The sequence below is a fragment of the Malus domestica genome, chromosome 14 (assembly GCF_042453785.1).
Source record: "Malus domestica chromosome 14, GDT2T_hap1".
NCBI lineage: Eukaryota > Viridiplantae > Streptophyta > Magnoliopsida > Rosales > Rosaceae > Malus > Malus domestica.
The window spans coordinates 25093240-25110755 of NC_091674.1; the positions used below are offsets into that span (position 1 = coordinate 25093240).

General features: G+C 35.1%; 3 protein-coding genes across 6 annotated transcripts; 2 read left to right on the top strand and 1 right to left on the bottom strand.

The window, feature by feature from the left end:
• Nucleotides 1-3264: 3264 nt before the first annotated feature.
• Nucleotides 3265-5683, top strand: LOC139191501 (uncharacterized). 2 transcript variants are annotated; one of them, XM_070812385.1, is made up of 5 exons: nucleotides 3265-3412; nucleotides 3595-3752; nucleotides 3828-3881; nucleotides 4021-4099; nucleotides 4207-5683. In XM_070812385.1, the coding sequence occupies exons 1-4, from the start codon at nucleotides 3362-3364 to the stop codon at nucleotides 4097-4099; spliced, it is 342 nt and encodes a 113-aa protein (XP_070668486.1). In that variant the 5' UTR covers nucleotides 3265-3361; the 3' UTR covers nucleotides 4207-5683. The 2 variants fall into 2 exon arrangements, with proteins under 2 accessions (XP_070668486.1, XP_070668487.1); XM_070812386.1 differs by lacking the exon at nucleotides 3828-3881.
• A 1060-nt stretch (nucleotides 5684-6743) lies between these two features.
• On the bottom strand, nucleotides 6744-9443 carry LOC103455044 (probable phosphopantothenoylcysteine decarboxylase). Of its 2 annotated transcripts, none has more exons than XM_070812007.1 (3): nucleotides 9246-9443; nucleotides 7575-7919; nucleotides 6744-7355 (listed from the first exon to the last, which is right to left on the bottom strand). In XM_070812007.1, the coding sequence occupies exons 2-3, from the start codon at nucleotides 7914-7916 to the stop codon at nucleotides 7053-7055; spliced, it is 645 nt and encodes a 214-aa protein (XP_070668108.1). In that variant the 5' UTR covers nucleotides 7917-7919; nucleotides 9246-9443; the 3' UTR covers nucleotides 6744-7052. The 2 variants fall into 2 exon arrangements, with proteins under 2 accessions (XP_070668108.1, XP_008392859.3); XM_008394637.4 differs by having other exon boundaries at nucleotides 9250-9437.
• Nucleotides 9444-10374: 931 nt separating this feature from the next.
• LOC103431113 (callose synthase 10-like) lies at nucleotides 10375-14302 on the top strand. 2 transcript variants are annotated; one of them, XM_070812207.1, is made up of 11 exons: nucleotides 10375-10609; nucleotides 10710-10873; nucleotides 11133-11244; nucleotides 11349-11453; nucleotides 11599-11724; nucleotides 11864-11944; nucleotides 12413-12510; nucleotides 12614-12731; nucleotides 13079-13207; nucleotides 13725-13801; nucleotides 13887-14302. In XM_070812207.1, exons 1-11 carry the CDS (start codon nucleotides 10505-10507, stop codon nucleotides 13996-13998), a joined length of 1227 nt encoding a protein of 408 aa, XP_070668308.1. In that variant the 5' UTR covers nucleotides 10375-10504; the 3' UTR covers nucleotides 13999-14302. The 2 variants fall into 2 exon arrangements, with proteins under 2 accessions (XP_070668308.1, XP_070668309.1); XM_070812208.1 differs by having other exon boundaries at nucleotides 13725-13779.
• Nucleotides 14303-17516: the final 3214 nt, after the last annotated feature.

Consider the following 17516-nt stretch of genomic DNA (forward strand, 5'->3'; position numbering starts at 1 on the left):
ATTATCGGCGAAATATCGCCTATAATATCGGCATTTCAGACCATGATAAAATCTATACAAATCAATTAGACTCCATAAAAATCTATGGATTTATAAATTCATTAAAATCTCTCAAATTCCCAATTGAGTACACCTCTCTTACACTTGTTTGAAAATATTGTTAAAATAATTAAAAATATTTTTGGTGAAAATATTTAGAGTCAATTCTTAATAAAAATGTAAATAAATCGTAATAAAACATTTGAAGTACTGTGTACAATAAGGGAAGTTTTATTTGAACCCATCTAATATATTTCTACATCCAACTTAAATTTTAAATGTGACTTTGTCTTTTTATCCTATTGCATAATTATCATTAAGTACAAAATGAAACTAACAATAAAACTAAAATGTATTAATAAATTCATACCCAATAATCAAACCTATTATCACCTAATCTTTATTCTCCATTCATTCTAGCTAAAACTCTAAGACGTTCTAACAGAGAAAGACAAGCTCTTTCTGAACAATGGAGATGATGATTTTGAAGTTTTGAATTCTCCAACTAAGGTATAAATCGATTTATGCAAAAATTTTTTCGTTTGATTTCACAATCAACCCCTTTTTCAAAGCATAATTACTAGCAGAAACATATATAGGATTTAAAATTTAAAGTCTAGCTACTTGTGTGAATATCACGCTTTCTTTTCATTTCATTCGTGAAGGGTGGAGGCTATACTTTGCTTGTAGTTCTGATGGCAGTGCATAGCAGCAATATATCAACTGTCCTTGAATTTGAAGGTATTGAGTTCCTTCTATCTGGTGAAACAAATGTATGTATGTAGTCTCCAAAAGCTTCCCCATCTTATGTTTGTTTCAATTAGTCATAATTTAATTTAGTTGTTGGATGTTGAAAATGTTTCAATTTCATGAAAATATAGGAATGTGATTTTCAAGTAGGTTTGTAGCATAGAAAAACATGCCTTCAATTTCAGAGGTGAATTTTTTTAATCTTGATTAAAACATAATCTTATTTTAATTATGAGATTATTGGGTTTCGTTATCGTCATGTAATGGGAAGATGGCGTGGCTCTACTTCTTTGCAAATTTGTGTAGGCCTTGCAAGGCTCTTACCTCTGAGATGTGAGACTTTATGAAATGTTTTGAGTGAAAGGCAAAGAGTTTTAGATAATTTTTGTCTCATCCGACTATAATGAGGAAAAATTCAATGAACACTTCCAAGTGCATGCCGTGGCTAACAATGCTCATCTTCATAAAAGATTGAGTGACATGTATCGCATAAAATAAGCTTTGATACATTGATTTTGGGTTTTTGTTTCAGAAATGGGTGTAAAGATAAACTTATATATTGGATTGGGCTTGTGAGGGTAGTTTAGACAGTAAATTGAGTTTAAAGAAAAATTAAGAATTCAATTAAAAGTAATATCGGTGTGGATAGTTGGGTGTAGAGAGAAATCATATGAATTCAAATAAAATTTCTCGTACAAGAAGCACCAATTACAAGAAGTAGTTCAAATACTTTTAAAATTCAAAAACATTTTCTAAAAAAATGTTTACAGTCATTTTAAAAACAGTTACAAACCAGCCTTAATAAATTAGGAAAACTAATGAAAATGGCTTGAAAACTTTGAGTTTTAACGATAAAGACAAAATAAAAGGTAAAGTGAATAGTAGCAGGTTTGACTTTTTTATGTAAAAATGTGATTTTTCGTTAAAATGAACAGTACCATGAGCTTTTCGTTAACACTTCCTAATAAATTTGAAAGTTCGGTGGAACTAAAAGCTTTTGGTTTGGCCGGTGCTTTGACGTGCATGCTTAAATTTTACACCCACCGCCGTGACCGTACAGATACAATCAAATCTGTAAGGGCATCATTTAAGGCCTCCATTGCAGATGGTTGCGTTAAATGACGTGTGTATATATAAATATATGCACGGTGCAACCGAAGCAAAAACTATAGGACACATAAATATATGCACGGTGCAACCGAAGCAAAAACTATAGGACACTAACGTGATGTGAGTCCTTTGCATAAATTATGTTCCAATTTATAAGAATGAGAATCCTCGTGATCTTTTTTTGTGATAATTTTGGAAATTATCTAATCACATCCATTCATCATATATTGTATGGTCAGTTTTCGCCAGGTACTGTTTATATTTAATTTTAAATAAAAAGATTTATAATGATTTCTGATTACACGATATACGATGAACCGATGTTATTGAAGGATTTCAAAAATCCTCACAAAGAGGATCCAGAAATGATGTTCATTCAATTTATAGCACAAGACATGTAGGTACGAAAGAGGCAATCATATTGCTTGTTTGAGATGCTCGTCTAAGAACTAAAAACTAATCTTCGGTAAAAGTTTAAGTGGATTTTGAAAGCAGTTAAACAAATATTTGATGTCTTTTTTAAAAAGCATTCAAAAGCAATTTCGGTAAAAACGCTTTCAATTATTTTTAAAGTAATTCCAAACAAATTTTTATGTTCATAATCATTGGCCCCATTTAAAACTATTTATGCTCATAATCGTTTTTCCTATAAGATCTATTATTAGAAGGACGTAATGTTTATGTCTCTCACCAGTTTTATTTTCTCACTCACTAAATAACTAAAAAAAATAGGTGACAAATCAATATAATATAATTAAAATTAATGAAAATGGCTTGAAAACTTTGAGTTTTAATCAAAATGACAAAAATATATTGTAAGTGAATAGTACCAGTAGTGACTTTTTAAAGTTAAAATGTCATTTTTTGTTAAAATAAACAGTAGTGGAAATGTTTCGTTAACACTCCCTATAATATATCGGTCAGTAAGTAGTGGGTTACCTAGACGGTTGGGGTCTTCCTTGTCGACCCTCTCTCTCGAATCATTTCCTTCATTGTAGATCGTAAATTAGCATAGCATATTAGTTGTAACAATCTTTAATTAATATTAAAAAGCCAGCAATCAACTTTGGTGTCTTAAGGCTTCACCAAAAATATCTGGACAAAAACACCCCTAAAACAAAAAAATCCAAAACTAACAAAAAATAACACAGCAAACACAACATGGGTAATTTTGTCAAAAAGAAAAAGGGGCAGTTATCAAATTAAAAAGTTAAAAAAAATTAAATTAAATACAAAGAGCAATTCACGCATTCAAACACGGTTAACCTTACTTTGAGGTGATGAAACCGTTTCACACGCAAAGGTGGATTTGGAACTGAACAGAAAACTGTAATAAAAAAGTTACAAAAAGCCGAGAAAAAAAAACAAACTGAAGACAGTTTACCTTTTTATTCCAAGTTTACAGTTATCGGAAGACAGTTTACCTTTTTAGTTTCTCTACTGCAAAATTTGCGATGGTTTTATGAGGGAGAACGAGGACGACGCAGTTCAATCTCCATCCACATTTTTACAGGTACGCCAAGTTTCTTCAATTTCCGAATTTTGTCTCTACATTTTAGTCTAAAATATCAGACGATAATTCATACGTGTATTATCGTAAACGTTCCGGAATCTATTGCTTAATTTATATTTTTCTTATGGAATGTAATGTGATTTTGTTCACATTTTATGCAATTGATCGCTGGGCATTTGAAGACGAACATGGAGGAAAAGTTGGATAATTATCCTCCTAAACTGAGCAGCTATAATTATAACACGTTGAAAAAAAAATGGAGCTCAAATTTGAAACTGCAATTAGCAGTTGCAATTGGTTTTATTCCTTTCCCACAAAAACTAAATGTCTTCACTCTCAGGTATGTTACTTTGATGTTTGATTTATTTTTAATTTCCATTTTTATCATTAACTCCATATTTGATCAAATATATAGGATGATTGGTGAATTGCGTTTTCAATATATGAGTTGGTGGTTTCGTTCTTTTGGGTAACTTCGTTTAATTCTTTTTTTCTCCTGTCCATGAAATTTTAATTAATTTAGTAAAAATGTTCAATTTTGGTTTCTGGGAAATTAAAAGTTTGAACCTTTTTTATTTGTGTAATCAATTTTGAAGTTTGTTTCACAGGGAAAATATGGAAGAAGGAAGAGAAATAGCGGAAGAAGAGGGAACAAAAATAGTTTTGAGTCATCCTGTTCTGTTTTAGGTAACATATTTTCATCCCTTTTCGTTTTTCCTTCTGTCCATGATTTTGTTTTTAACTAATTTAAACAAAATGATCATTAAAGTTTGAATCTTTTCTATTTCTTATAGATTTGGGCCTCAAGAGCGGAGCAGAAGAGGACTTGATCATGTTTTTTTTCTTCATTTAGATGGTTGATCTACTCTCTTATTTGGCGCTCTGACTTTTTTATCTGCTTCTATTTCCTAGGTGTATTTTTTTATAGACAATTGGTGGACGATGGTTTGACGGGACGGCGTGCTCTGAGAGGCTACGTGAAGGGTATATTTCTATTTTCTTTTTCTTCCATGTTTTATTTATTTATTGGTGATCAAATGATACTTTGTTCTTCTTCCATTTTGGAAGAAAAATGTTATAATTGCTCTATTCTGTAATGGTTTTAAGGCTTTACAGATGTCCTTAATTGTTTATGTCATGTTTAGTTTATCGTAATACTGTAATCTACGATCAAACCTATATATGTAGTATGAACGCTATATCATAGAAGGGATTTTATTTTCTTACTTTGTATTCAGAGGAAACAAAGAAAAACCATGGGAAGACATCTACAGTCGGTCCAGGAACAATGATTATAGAATTTGGTTCAACTTCTTATTTCCTGTAATCAGTTCAACTTCTTAATTCCTTATATTCAGTTGGATTTCCTCTTCGTTGGGGTTGATTATAGAATTTGGGATTGTTCATTTGGTGTTTCAAGTATTCGTAAGAGTGTTTGCTTAGTTTTTAGGGTGATATCCTTATTGCGTTGCTCTTTACTTGGACCAAAATAAAGAAACACACTTGAAACCCTTGCTTTCTGTAAGTTTTTTTAGGAAAGGGGAAAAGTACGGGTAGCACTACTTCTCCTTTTATTTGAATAGGAGTGAGGAGACAAGAATGCATATACACTGCCAAAAAAAAAAAGGTCTAAGAACACAATTCATTGGTGCCCTTTTATCTCGAATTGATGAAGTAAAGATGTTCTTTATCTGCGTATGCTTTGTCTATTGTTGTTACTTCGTGTTTCGATCAATTTTTCTTTGCATAAATAAGATGCCATGCAAGCAAGTAAAGCTTTCTGGGTTTTACATGTCTACTGATTCTGAAGCTGGAGTGCCAAACCATGAAAATGGTCGTCAGATTGAGGTTTAAGAGTTGCTTGACTATTAAATATTTTACGTTGTTTAAAATATTGTTCAACGAAGAGTTGCTTGGCTATTAATTAGTGTAAGATTCAGAGGAATGTAGTTTATCATACTCAAGAGTGCAGGTACGCATAATTTTATATGTAATTGATTCTTCTTCGCTAATAATCTTCCCCTATTTCCTTTTGTTCTGTATATAATGGATCGTCTTAAATTTACAGGTTCATGGCTCATTCAGGCTGCAAAGGATTTGATTACTTTCTTTTTAGGAATATGAACTGAAACAACTTCATAGTTCGGGTGTAATTATTTGTCTTATCAAGTAAATAACTGTATCTTATGATCTGTTTGTTTTTTTCATGCATGGGATTGTATTTTTGATTGGAAGGTTATAAAAATGAACACCTTTTACAGTGCTCCAAAATACGATAGATATACATGTTTTGCACTAATAAAACAAGATTATTACTACTTTATGTATTCAATTTTATATTAAGGTACAATATCTATACCAAATAAAATAGGGTTGGCATATACACATTAAGAAAACAACCTCCATTTTCACTTTTAATAGAACAAGGCTCGGGTTTGATTGTAAAAACAAAAACAAAATTGTTACACTAATTTTTCTTAAGAATAAAAACATGCTAAGGCGATCTACAAATAAAGAGATTGGAAACTAATGTAATAAACTTTCATCTTCTATAGAAAAATAGAAACAAGTTAAGCATGAGCAATTAAGAAAACACCATTTTTAAACACATAAAATTCAGCTCTCAACGGATAAGAATGTTGATAGACAAATGAACACCTATGCCTCCTAAAAAAGGCTGTTTTAATCCTCTCACACGCAAGTGTTGTTTCCCTATTGCATGAAAACAATTGACACAGTATATAATTAAAACCAAGTAGCGCTGGTAATTAAAAAAATGCCTCTTGCGGGACCATGATGAAAGAGACCATGATTTAGTAATGGCATCATCATGTTACAAGTAGACTTTATGTTTTTATATGTACATATTGTTCATCGTTTTGTTTTGGATCAATGTATCAAAACATACCATCATTGATCATGATATATAGCTCGAAAAATGTGACATAAGCCGTACAATTAAACATTAATGTCATTTTCATTTACATAAGTTATCAAACAAATTTCTCGCGCCCTTAAAGATGTTGTCCGTTAGTCGTTTTCAATTTGTTCAGTGAGCCATTTTGACAATTACAATGAAAAAAAATAAAGCAAGACATATTTAGGGGTGCGTAGCGCCCGTGATTGAAAAAATGTCTCTCGTGCAGAGAGGCTAGTAAAATAATAACATGGGCGAGAAAATACGATGGGTGAATGGGCATGGAAGTAACTAGCTTATCCAAAAAGCACTTTTTAAGTTTTTCAAACCAAACACCGTCAAAAGAGCTTTTGATTCTTTGTAAAGCAATTTTGGCAAAATTCGAAAAGCAATCCCACACTTGCAAGAATCCAATTGTAGAAAATGTAATTTTCGAAATAAGTTATTCATAGGTAAATTACAAGCTAGAACCAAATCCATTCAGACATGGATTCTTCTAATGTAGAACCAAATCATGAACCAAAAGCTGAATCGAAGTCGACAACTACGGATTCTAGATGTATAATTAGCCCGGTTCACATACGAAAACACAAAATGCGCCTAATACGAGATCAAAGAACCCGGAGCAACAATTCTACCATGTTATGGATGCCAAGGCCAGATCCTGTCATCGGGCCTCAAGTCAAATTTCTGTCGTCGAATCTCAAGATGGCAGGTTTACAATTATACTGGTTGCTGAACGTTATTGCCGCCTTGTTGAACTCGTGACTCGAAAAAGAGTCTTACAGTGGAATAAATCAAAGAAGGTTCGGCCATTGCTCCATTCCCGTAATCTCCACAAGCCAGCCTCTTTGTGACTGGTGGGATGAGTGAAACTCCAAGTTCATCAATCAACATGATATGTCGCTCTGTGAAGGGGTTCTTCCACATCAAGGTATTCATGGCTGGTGCGACGAAGAAAGGTTTGCTGTAGTCCCATGCTCGTACGATGCAGGTCAGTAGATTGTCACACAATCCCCCAGCAATCTACAAGAAGAACATGGGGCATTAGTTCCATCTCTCATTCTTCCCACGAAACACATACAGAAGGGATAAAAAATAAAATTGAAAGTTTCACAGATGATAATAGTTTGAGTAACATGCTGATAAGACGTGCAGTTTCTAGTAAAACAAATTCTCAACTATCTCATCTCGTAGCAAAAACAACTTCATAAATTCACAAGACTTCCAGACTGTGAATATTACCTTGCCTAGTGTGTTTGCAGACAATGGGGCGATAACCAAGATATCCGCCCAACGGCGGAGCTCAATGTGAAGCACACTATCACCCATTTTGTTCCAAGTAGACCATTCATCCTCGTCGGTGTACAGGATTACATCCTTGGGAAGTGATGCTCTATCAATGAAATGCAAAGATGCTCTTGTGGCAACTGCTTTTACTTCTGCCCATTCCGAAAAACTATGGCAAAGGTTGCCAAACTTTATGGCAGCCACACTTCCACTAGCAGCAAGTAGAATCCGAGGCCTCCTTGGGGCAGGATTGGCTTGTGGCTCAATCTCTGGACTCGCAGGTTCGGAGCTTGACATACCCTATTCAAATGATATCAACATGTTCATAAACATCCTTGATTCCCGAAGAATCAAAACAATTTAAAACAAAAGAAATATCAGGCTTTGCATAAAATCTTCAATCTAATATTCGGAAAGTGCCTACATAATACCTCAATTTATTCAAAAAAGAAAAGAAGTGACAAATCCGCAATGAATTTGAACCCCTGATCCCCATGCCCAAAACACCAAAGGGAAAAGGGAGCCATTACAGACCTGATGATCTAGGTAACACACAAATTGCTCATCAAACTTTGCTCACTGCACCGCAAAAACTCGATCAAGAAAAACATATCCACTTATATTCTATACATGATCATTCATCCCGTTTGAGTACATAGTGGACCAATTCAAGCTAACACTAAAAAAGATTCAAAATTTCAAGCTAACACTAAAAAGAATTAAATTCCAATCTACAAACGACAGCTTTTTACTTTTCCCAATAGAAGATACAATTCAATGAGAAAAAGAGGGGAAATTTTATCTATACGAGAACAGCAATTTTCCTCTATGATCATTAAACCTAAATACAAAGCATCCGAGAAGAACCCGCATATGTTACATTACACCACCGCAAAGTGAACTCAGATTGAACGAATAAAAATGGGTTCCTTCCAAACAAATCCCATATAACCAATACAAGAAATCTACTGAAATCGATAGTTCAATAATTCCAGAACATGACAATCAACATATATGAACATTTTCAAAAAGAAACTTGTGAGACAATCGAAAGATGTCAATAGAAGAATTAAAGCTCCCAAACAAAACGAACATACCCAAAAGCATCCTCCGGACTGACGAAGGTGATCATTCATGATCCCGATGATCTTGAACAATCACAAAAAAAATAATAAAAATGGAATTTTCTCGCAGCAGGGAAAGCCTCTGAAGAAAATTAATTATAACTTTACTTTCTTTCTCAGAGACATAAAACCAAACACCTTTGCTGCATTCATAAAAGAATGCTCTCTCCCTTTTCCCGCTCAATCCCAATAACAAACTAACAGAAAACTAACAGTTGCAAACCCACACTCCTAAAAAGATTCTAAATTTCGAAACAATGTGTGAAGGGCTCGTAGCTCAGTAAGTTAAGAGCATTCTCCGTTGCACCCGAGGTTCGATTCCCCACAATATGATGAAAAATACAGCTACAAAAGGAATATATTTTCCCTAATTGTATACTCAGACGAACAGATTAAGCAATAGACAAAATTAGCATCAATTAAAGAGTAATTGGAATCTAATCGCATGTGATTTAGTACTAAAACGAAATAGAATTCCGTCAATTGAGTGAGAAATTGTTACTGACTTGGAATGGTGAGTTCCCTCTGCGTGTGGTTTGAGGCGATTTAGGGTTTTTGAGCTGAAATCTCAGCGAGGCGGGTGGGTTCAGAGACCGAAACGCAGCGTATTGGACTTTGAGTGAGGCGAACCGGTCTCGGAGTGCCTCTCTCTCCAGAGGGGTTCCGAAGTCCGAAACGATGATGTGTTTTATGTTCTTTTACTTTTCGTTTAAGTATTTTCATACTTATTGGGCGGGTACGTGTACCCGATATTGTAAAGTGTAGACACGTGTTTCGATACTATTGGTTCGATTCCATAGAATGGTTGCCTTGGTATTTCTGTGCTTTGAAAAGAAAATGATCCTCTATGTGCTGTGAGAACAAACTCAATTTTTCTGTTTCATATTTTTAGTTTTTTTTCCATCCAAAATTATGAAAATAAATTATTTTTAAATATTTATTAAAAATCTTTTTGAGCTTTAACTATTTTTATACCTATTTTTTATAAAATCATTTCAGTACCAAATAAGGACGAAAGAGAGTTTTGGCACCATTTACCCGCTTTATTTCCTTCGTGTTTAAGTTTAAATCTCAAAGGGCAATTACGTAATTTCGACACCATCTTCCTCGCATTTCCACTTTCTCTCTTCGCTCGCACTTCCCTGGTCGTATACATGAATTTCCCTCGTTAATTTAAACCTCTCACTGCTCGCACTGAGTCGGACCATTCAACTCAGACCGAGTCAATGCCTTGATGGCTAGTGTTTGCAACAATTGGGAGCGGCTGGTGCGAGCCACGGTGAAGAGGGAGCAGCTCAAAAGCTCCGGCCAGTGCGCGGTCCTGCTGTCGCTGGGGAAGACCACCACAAGCTTCGGCCAGGGTTCGGTCCCGTCCTCGCTGGGGAAGACCACCACAACCACCACCAGTGTCAATGCGATCTTGCAAGCTGCCGATGCGATTCAAGATGAGGACCCCAACGAATCAAGAATTTGTCAGGACTTTTCATGATCTTCTTTTTCTTGACTTTTTCAAATTAATGCTTATTTTTTTTCAGCGATCAATTCAGTTTTCCTGTTGGAGATAGAATCCCACGTCGAAAATAAATATACCAAAATAATATATTGTATACGAGAGACTCCGCTCTTGACATTTTCTGATAAAACCCCACCTATTGGTGATGTTCGAGGCGAGCCATGCTATCGAACTTGAAATTCGTTTACTATCGAAGTTGTTTTTGGACTTTTTTTTTTCCCTCAGCTGGAATATGATGCTTGTTTTCGATGTTAGTGTGCAAGCAGGAACGTAGTATGGCGCAAAATCTGGACCCGAAAAGTGATGGCATCGGTGTTCTGCAGTTTAAGGTTGGACTGGTGACTGTAATCAAGGTATCACTTAAGGCTGGATTGATGGCATATGTGTTCTTTTATTTCTTTTCCTTTTTATGGTTAAAATTTTAAGATATGAATATCTGAAGCTTCGTTTCAGCAAAGACTTGCGAAAAAACATGGGGGTCAAATAGATCAGCGTCGTGATATTGAGCACCTATGGGAATTTTACCAGCGCTACACGCGACTACATCGAGTTGGTGATATCCAGATACAGGAACCAACATGGCGGGAATCTGGAACTTTTAGTGCTGACTTTGGCAAGTATGGCCACCGTTATTTATTTGACTAGAATACATGTTTTTCTAACGTAAAACATTGTTGGTTTTCTGTCCAAATTTTTGTGTGTTATGATCTACATTGATGAGGTGCGATGCATACTTACGGAGATTGGAAAACGTATGTTGAAATTAATGAATGTGAATCACTTTGGTAAAATGTATCATGTCTTTTGTTTGATGAACAAGAATCTCATATAATATGTTATTTATTACTCCTTTTCTTGTTTCGTATTGGAGCTCAGTTGTTTAGAAATTAAAGAGACAATGGCTACCTGGAGGACTTTAGTTGAGGTGATGAAGGCACTTAGCAAAGATGCCGATCCTAATGGAGTCGGAAAACTTAATACAGAGGAGGTATTTGTCCTCAAATTTCATCTTATATTGACCTAGTCGAGTTGATTTTGGGTGATACTTCAGTGTGTGTGATTGACTTTTTTCAATTATCTGTCGGTTTCCAGTTGCGAAGAGTTGAAAACACCGATGCAACATTATCTGGGGAGCTAACAGCCTACAAAGATGTCCTTCTAGAAGCACCACCATTAGCAGTTGGAGCTTTCCCAGAAGTAGGTTTCATCTGAATTATATTTGTCTCGCCATCTGTTCTTCATTCCCTTCAAGAGTTCTGTTACTTTCACTCTATATCTTATCTGCCATACCATTGAAGTTACTCGCGACGAAATTTTTTGAATGTTTGGTTAATCTCCCCAGGTTAGAGGAGCAATATCTGCTTTTAGGTATACCAATCAATTCCCCAGACTACCGGCTAATTTTGAGATATCCGGACAACGAGATGCGGACATGTTTGATCTTCTGGAATGTGTGTTTGGTTTTCAGGTTTGAGTTTCCCTACATTTTCCCTAAGCGTAATATATCCGTTATTAAATGTGGTATGGTAAATATGACACTGCCTATATCATCAGTTTCAATTGTTGTTCTTATGGATTTTAAACGTGGTACTGGTTAATTTTTTCAGAAAGACAATGTGAGGAACCAGAGAGTGAATGTTGTTCTTACATTTGCAAATGCACAATCTCGGCTTGGTAAACCTATTAAGGTCAGATCCAGTGAGTGCTTCGGATCGTTTAACTCACTATCTTTCGTGTGCCCATGTCATGTCATGTGACTGAAGTTTTTGTGTAAATTCATTGCTGCATTTACATCCTATCAGCTTCATCTATATGGCTTGTGAAGCAAGTAGTTCCAATAATTAAATTCAAGCATTTGTACAGTTCCTGAACGACGTGCTTGTGTTGATATTTGTAAAATTTAAGTCGTGATTTCTAGAAATTTGATAAAAAAAATATATTTGAAAGAAATATTTACATGAGAAGCTTAGGTCACTTCATTTGGTTGCTACTTGTTTCAAATAATCGAAACAAACCTTGTTGTAAGCGAGGGAAAGACTGTGTACGTGCACCTAATCCTACCCAGTGTTTCGTTTGATGATTTATGGGACGTATGGGCATGGAAATAGTCTTCTGGATGTGAATTTTATTGATATATTTACGTTTTTCGTGTGTAGAGAATAGACGAGAAGGCAATGAATGAGGTATTTCTTAAAGTTCTGGATTCTTATATTGAATGGTGCATACACTTGCGGATAAGCACTTTATGGAATAGGTAATCTCAAATCTAATGCTTTCTTGAATACTTGATTCTTATGTTCATTGTCCTTTAAAAGTTCTTTAGTACACTGCTGATTGCATATATACTTTTTCCACAGTTTCGAAGCACTTGGTCGTGACCGGAAACTTATTCTGGTTTCCTTTTACTTTCTGATATGGGGCAAAGCTGCAAATTTCTGCTTTCTTCCCAATTGTGTTTGCTATATATTTCACCATGTAAGCCTGAAAACGTTATGCAACTTGCAGATTACTCTTCTCAGTTCATCTAGATAAGATTCACTGATTTGTTTTTATTTTTATTATTGTTTAATTAGTATGTCATGTTTTAATTGTGTTATGGAGGTTGAATTTGCAAACTGCTAATCTTAGTTTCTATACTGTACTACAAGTTGATATCTGGAAACATATAGTTTCATCGTTCTTCTCACATTCTTCGAATCTGTCTCCTACTTTAAAAAATTGAATTTTATACTCAGTTTTTCTATGAACTGTATCAAAATTCAAGTGAAGCATATAGTGTTGGACCTTCTGATGGGAGATGACATCATCTTACGGTTCTACAGATGGCTAGAGAGTTAGATGCCATGTTAGATAATGGAGAAGTTTATCCTGCTGCCAGCTGCAAAACAGAGAGCAGATCAGTGTCGTTCCTTGAGCAAATCAGTCTTCCAATATATGAAGCATTGGATGCGGTCAGTTGATCTCTAATTTCAGATTTCATAGCTGTATATTCAATGTTTCTCACTTTGTCTTGTTTGGTAATATTGGAATTCGATCTGCTGTTATCGAAATACATAATTGTGCAGCAGGTTATATAAAACAATAGCACTTAAACCCTTTTCACTAAATCTACACTAGAACTATGTTTTACCAATTCTATCAGATAGCTTCTCGATAACCTTCGAAAGTTAAGGTGTATTCTTTTCAATCTGAATCTAGATCGCACCTCTTTTAACGGCGTTCCAATAGCTTGCCCGAGTTTTGCTTTATTTGTTTATCCTAAGGGCAAATGTTATAGATCACTGTATTCACCTTGGGAGAAAGTCGGATCAGATTGTTCTAGTATGTTGCCATCGGAAGAGGAGGGGGGGTGGTTTGATACTACATTTCTTTGTTTGTTGGTATGGAGACGATGGTTTCATAGCGGGCATTACTAATACGGTGGTTTCTTCCTGATGTTGCTTCTTCCGTTTTTTTTTTCGCATGCAGAAAGCTGCCAGAAACAATAACAGGAAAGCTGCGCATTCAGCACAGCGGAATTATGGTGACTTTGATGAATACTTTTGGTTTGTTTCTTTGTTGATTATATTTGGGATGACTGATGTGATTCTTTCTGTACCGCAAATGTGACGTTTCTTTTTCAATTTGTAGGTCGCTTGCTTGTTTTGAGTTGAGCTGGCCTATGAGGAGGAATGCACAAATTTTGTTGAAGCCTAAAAAGGGAATATTCGCTAGTTGTATCGGTACTCTGTGGCGGACTTGAGACATGCTTTTGTGTGCTCAGTCCTTCTGAATGCTTGAAAGTTTCCGATGGAGCCGGTTATGCGAAGCTTTGGGATAAAATTCAGTATCAGTTAGCCCTTTGGTCCTCGGTTTCAAATGATTTCGCTGCTATATCGCTTTCCTCCCTTTGCTTAGATTGGAAGGCTGGCATGGGATATGTTTGTTTCAGGCTAATGTTTTCTGTTTCTTGTTTCGGCTGCGGTGTTTTGGGCTCGTCTGCTTGACCACCCCTCACTTGTTTACTCCTCTTCTTTCTCTTAATAACATCGTCTCCTTAACGTAAACGACTTTCTTCTCGAGTAATCATAAACGTACTAAGCATACATAAAGCACCCGTATATGTTTACACTAACACAAAGTGAACCCAGGACTTAAAGAACAAAAATGCGTTCTACATGTTTTAGTAGGCATCTGATGGACCGAAGAAGGCGATCATTCATACCCATAGGCATCCGCCGGACTGGTGAATGTGATCATTCATGATCCCGAATCCCAATGAGGCTATGAAGAAGAAGATCTTGAATGATCACAGCAGACAAATAAACGGAATTTCAAACTTGACTGCAACTTTATTTTCTATCTCTGTGACTTGAAGCCATACCCCCTTGCTTCCTTTCTGCCTTTCCCTTAGCCTCATTAACTAAACGACGTCGTAGTGAGATTGAGTTTGTTGGGCTTTGTTTCAAGGATATTTCAAGGGTAAATTACATTTTCTTCTCTCAGGTTTGTAATCGATTTTAATTTCTTACAATATCTTTAAAACATTTTAATTTCATAGCCTCATTAACTAAACGACGTCGTAGTGAGATTGAGTTTGTTGGGCTTTGTTTCAAGGATATTTCAAGGGTAAATTACATTTTCTCCTCTCAGGTTTGTAATCGATTTTAATTTCTTACAATATCTTTAAAACATTTTAATTTCATACATTTACTTATCATTTTATTTTAATTTCATACATCTGTTAAAAAATCTGTTAAGTCAACCGTTAAGTAATGACGTGACAAATATGAGATCCACATGCTAACATGGCTGTCAAATTTGACCCGTCGCAATAAAAAACCATTTTTATGCATTTAAAATATAATAATATTTACCCTATTATAAAAAATATATATAAAAAAACAAAAACCAACCCAGAAACCCATTCCCCCAACCCACCTCCCTCTCCTCCACTCTCTTCACCCCCACATTCCACGGCCCCTAACACATAAGAACATAAGACAATCATTTCTCAGAGCCATCGACGAAAGCCAGATGAATTCCGAGTCGGGCGCAGAATTAGTGAGCACCCAAGATAAAGAATCAGCCGTGGAAGGAGAACCGGCGGCGAGTCAACCTGTTGAGTTGAGCAAGTTGGGGAAGGAGTTCAAGGCATCGATGCAGGAGAAATAGGGGAACTTTTTTAGCAGAGTGGTGGAGGAAGTTAGGGACATCGAGTGGCCGGCGTTCGCTAAGGTGGAGTTGGGGGTGGGGTTGGGGAAGGGTTGCGGGGAGGGTGTGGGGAGGGGGTTGCAGGGAAGGTGGGGGTGGGGTGGGTTGTTGGATGGAAGGGGAGGTGATGAGAGTGGAGGAGAGGGAGGTGGGTCGGGGGATGGGTTTCTGGGTTGGTTTGTTTTAAATAGGGTTAATATTATTATATTTTAAATGCATAAAAAATGATTTTTTGTTGCCATGTGATACAAATTTGTCAGCCACGTTAGCATAAATGTTGATCTTATATTTGTCACGTCATCACTAAACCATTTACTTAACAGATTCTCTAACAGATGTATGAAATTGAAATAAAATGATAAGTAAATGTATGAAATTGACTATCTAACTCACTAAAGCAATCACTCTACCAAAAAATTGTTACTTTTCACCTTATTTTTCCCTTTCCCTTAAGCTTCATTAACTAAACGACGTCGTAGTGAGATTGAGTTTGTCGGGCTTTGTTTTAAAGGAAAACTAATGAAAAGACTTGAAAACTTTGAGTTTTAACGATAATGACAAAATAAAGGGTAAAGTGAATAGTACCAGGTTTGACTTTTTAGTGTAAAAATATGATTTTTTGTTAAAGTGAACAGTACTGTGGGCTTTTCGTTAAAACTCCCTTGTTTTAAGGATATTCCAGCAATTCCATGCGACAATAAACTTTGAGCTACTTATCCACGCGAGCAATCTACCAATCACAAAAAGAGTTTTATATTATGAGTTTGTGCTGGAGCAATATTAGAAAATATAAAAATAACACAAAAATTTCAATAACAATAATCATAAAGAAATTAACATCATCATCATGTACGAAATTAATATAAATAACTAGAGAGAAAGTTAGAAACACTAACAAATGAGATTTACATAAATACAATGTCTTAAAGACATAATTTCGCCCATACTCTTGTGCTAGTTCGGTAGGCGTCCGTCTCTCATAATTCAACAATCTATAATCCAAAGTCAAAGCACTTCAATCTTTGAATTCTGACGAATTTTATATATTCCGTACTCTCAATACACGACTCGAAATTCGAACAAACCAAGAATGAGAGTAATTGAGTGGAGAAACTCTATTTTTTAAGAGTAAAAATTAACTCTAATTTTCTATGTAATTTTTTTTTTTTTTAACGGTCGGAGTGCTTGAGTTTATATAAAACTCAATACACCTTATTAAAACTTATGTATTTATTGACTTTAAACCATATGACACCTAACACCTATTCAAAACAACCAAATCGTTTTGACTAATTGCCGTCTAATAACAACAACTTTTCATTCAATATTTTAGAAATTATAATAAGAAAAACTAATAAAAATGGTTTGAAAACTTTGAGTTTTAACGATAAGGACAAAATAAAGGGTAAAGTAAATAGTACCATGATTGACTTTTTAGTGTAAAAATATGATTTTTTCGTTAAAGTGAACAATACCGGAAGCTTTTCGTTAAAGTTCCCATCAGGGCCGGTCCTGAGTTTTTGGGTGCCCAGTGCGAAAGCTCAAAATGTGTCCTTTTTTAATATGAAAACATATGTTTAAAAAAATATATTTAACGAGGGCTGGAACCCAGTCGAAGCTGGGGGGCTAGGTCCTCACGCCTATATTATATTACTTGAGAAAATATACAACGGAGATGGACATAATACCTAAACCCCGACAATAAAAAATACAATCATATACAACCATTCCTAGCAAAGCTCCTTGAAATTTTGTTATCCTTTGCCTTTTTTTTCCTTTTCATATTACTAGAGAGTTGTTTCCTAAAATACATGGCTTCGATAATTTGTTTGCAAAAATTACCTACACATGATATAACAAAAATTTCCTATCAAAATTATCATTCCAACACATATTATATATTATAAAAACACTAACACATAGTTTAACATATTATAAAATTTGAACCAAAAAATTGGGTTTGAAATGAAATAAAATAATTCAATTAGTCAAGAATTCAATTCATCAACAACAACAATTCTATACATCAATTATCATATAATTCTATGTCACTTGCAAAATTTTATA

Excerpts from the sequence above, each read along its gene's own strand:
- LOC103455044 (XM_070812007.1), bottom strand. The coding sequence starts at position 7,916 with ATGTCAAGCTCCGAACCTGCGAGTCCAGAGATTGAGCCACAAGCCAAT. Across the intron at positions 7,356-7,574 it reads CTGCAAACACACTAGGCAAG|ATTGCTGGGGGATTGTGTGA; the intron begins GTAATATTCACA and ends TTCTTCTTGTAG.
- LOC103431113 (XM_070812207.1), top strand. The coding sequence starts at position 10,505 with ATGTTAGTGTGCAAGCAGGAACGTAGTATGGCGCAAAATCTGGACCCG. Across the intron at positions 10,610-10,709 it reads GACTGGTGACTGTAATCAAG|CAAAGACTTGCGAAAAAACA; the intron begins GTATCACTTAAG and ends GCTTCGTTTCAG. Across the intron at positions 13,208-13,724 it reads TATATGAAGCATTGGATGCG|AAAGCTGCCAGAAACAATAA; the intron begins GTCAGTTGATCT and ends TTTCGCATGCAG.
- LOC139191501 (XM_070812385.1), top strand. The coding sequence starts at position 3,362 with ATGAGGGAGAACGAGGACGACGCAGTTCAATCTCCATCCACATTTTTA. Across the intron at positions 3,413-3,594 it reads CTCCATCCACATTTTTACAG|ACGAACATGGAGGAAAAGTT; the intron begins GTACGCCAAGTT and ends GGGCATTTGAAG. Across the intron at positions 3,753-3,827 it reads CTAAATGTCTTCACTCTCAG|GATGATTGGTGAATTGCGTT; the intron begins GTATGTTACTTT and ends TCAAATATATAG.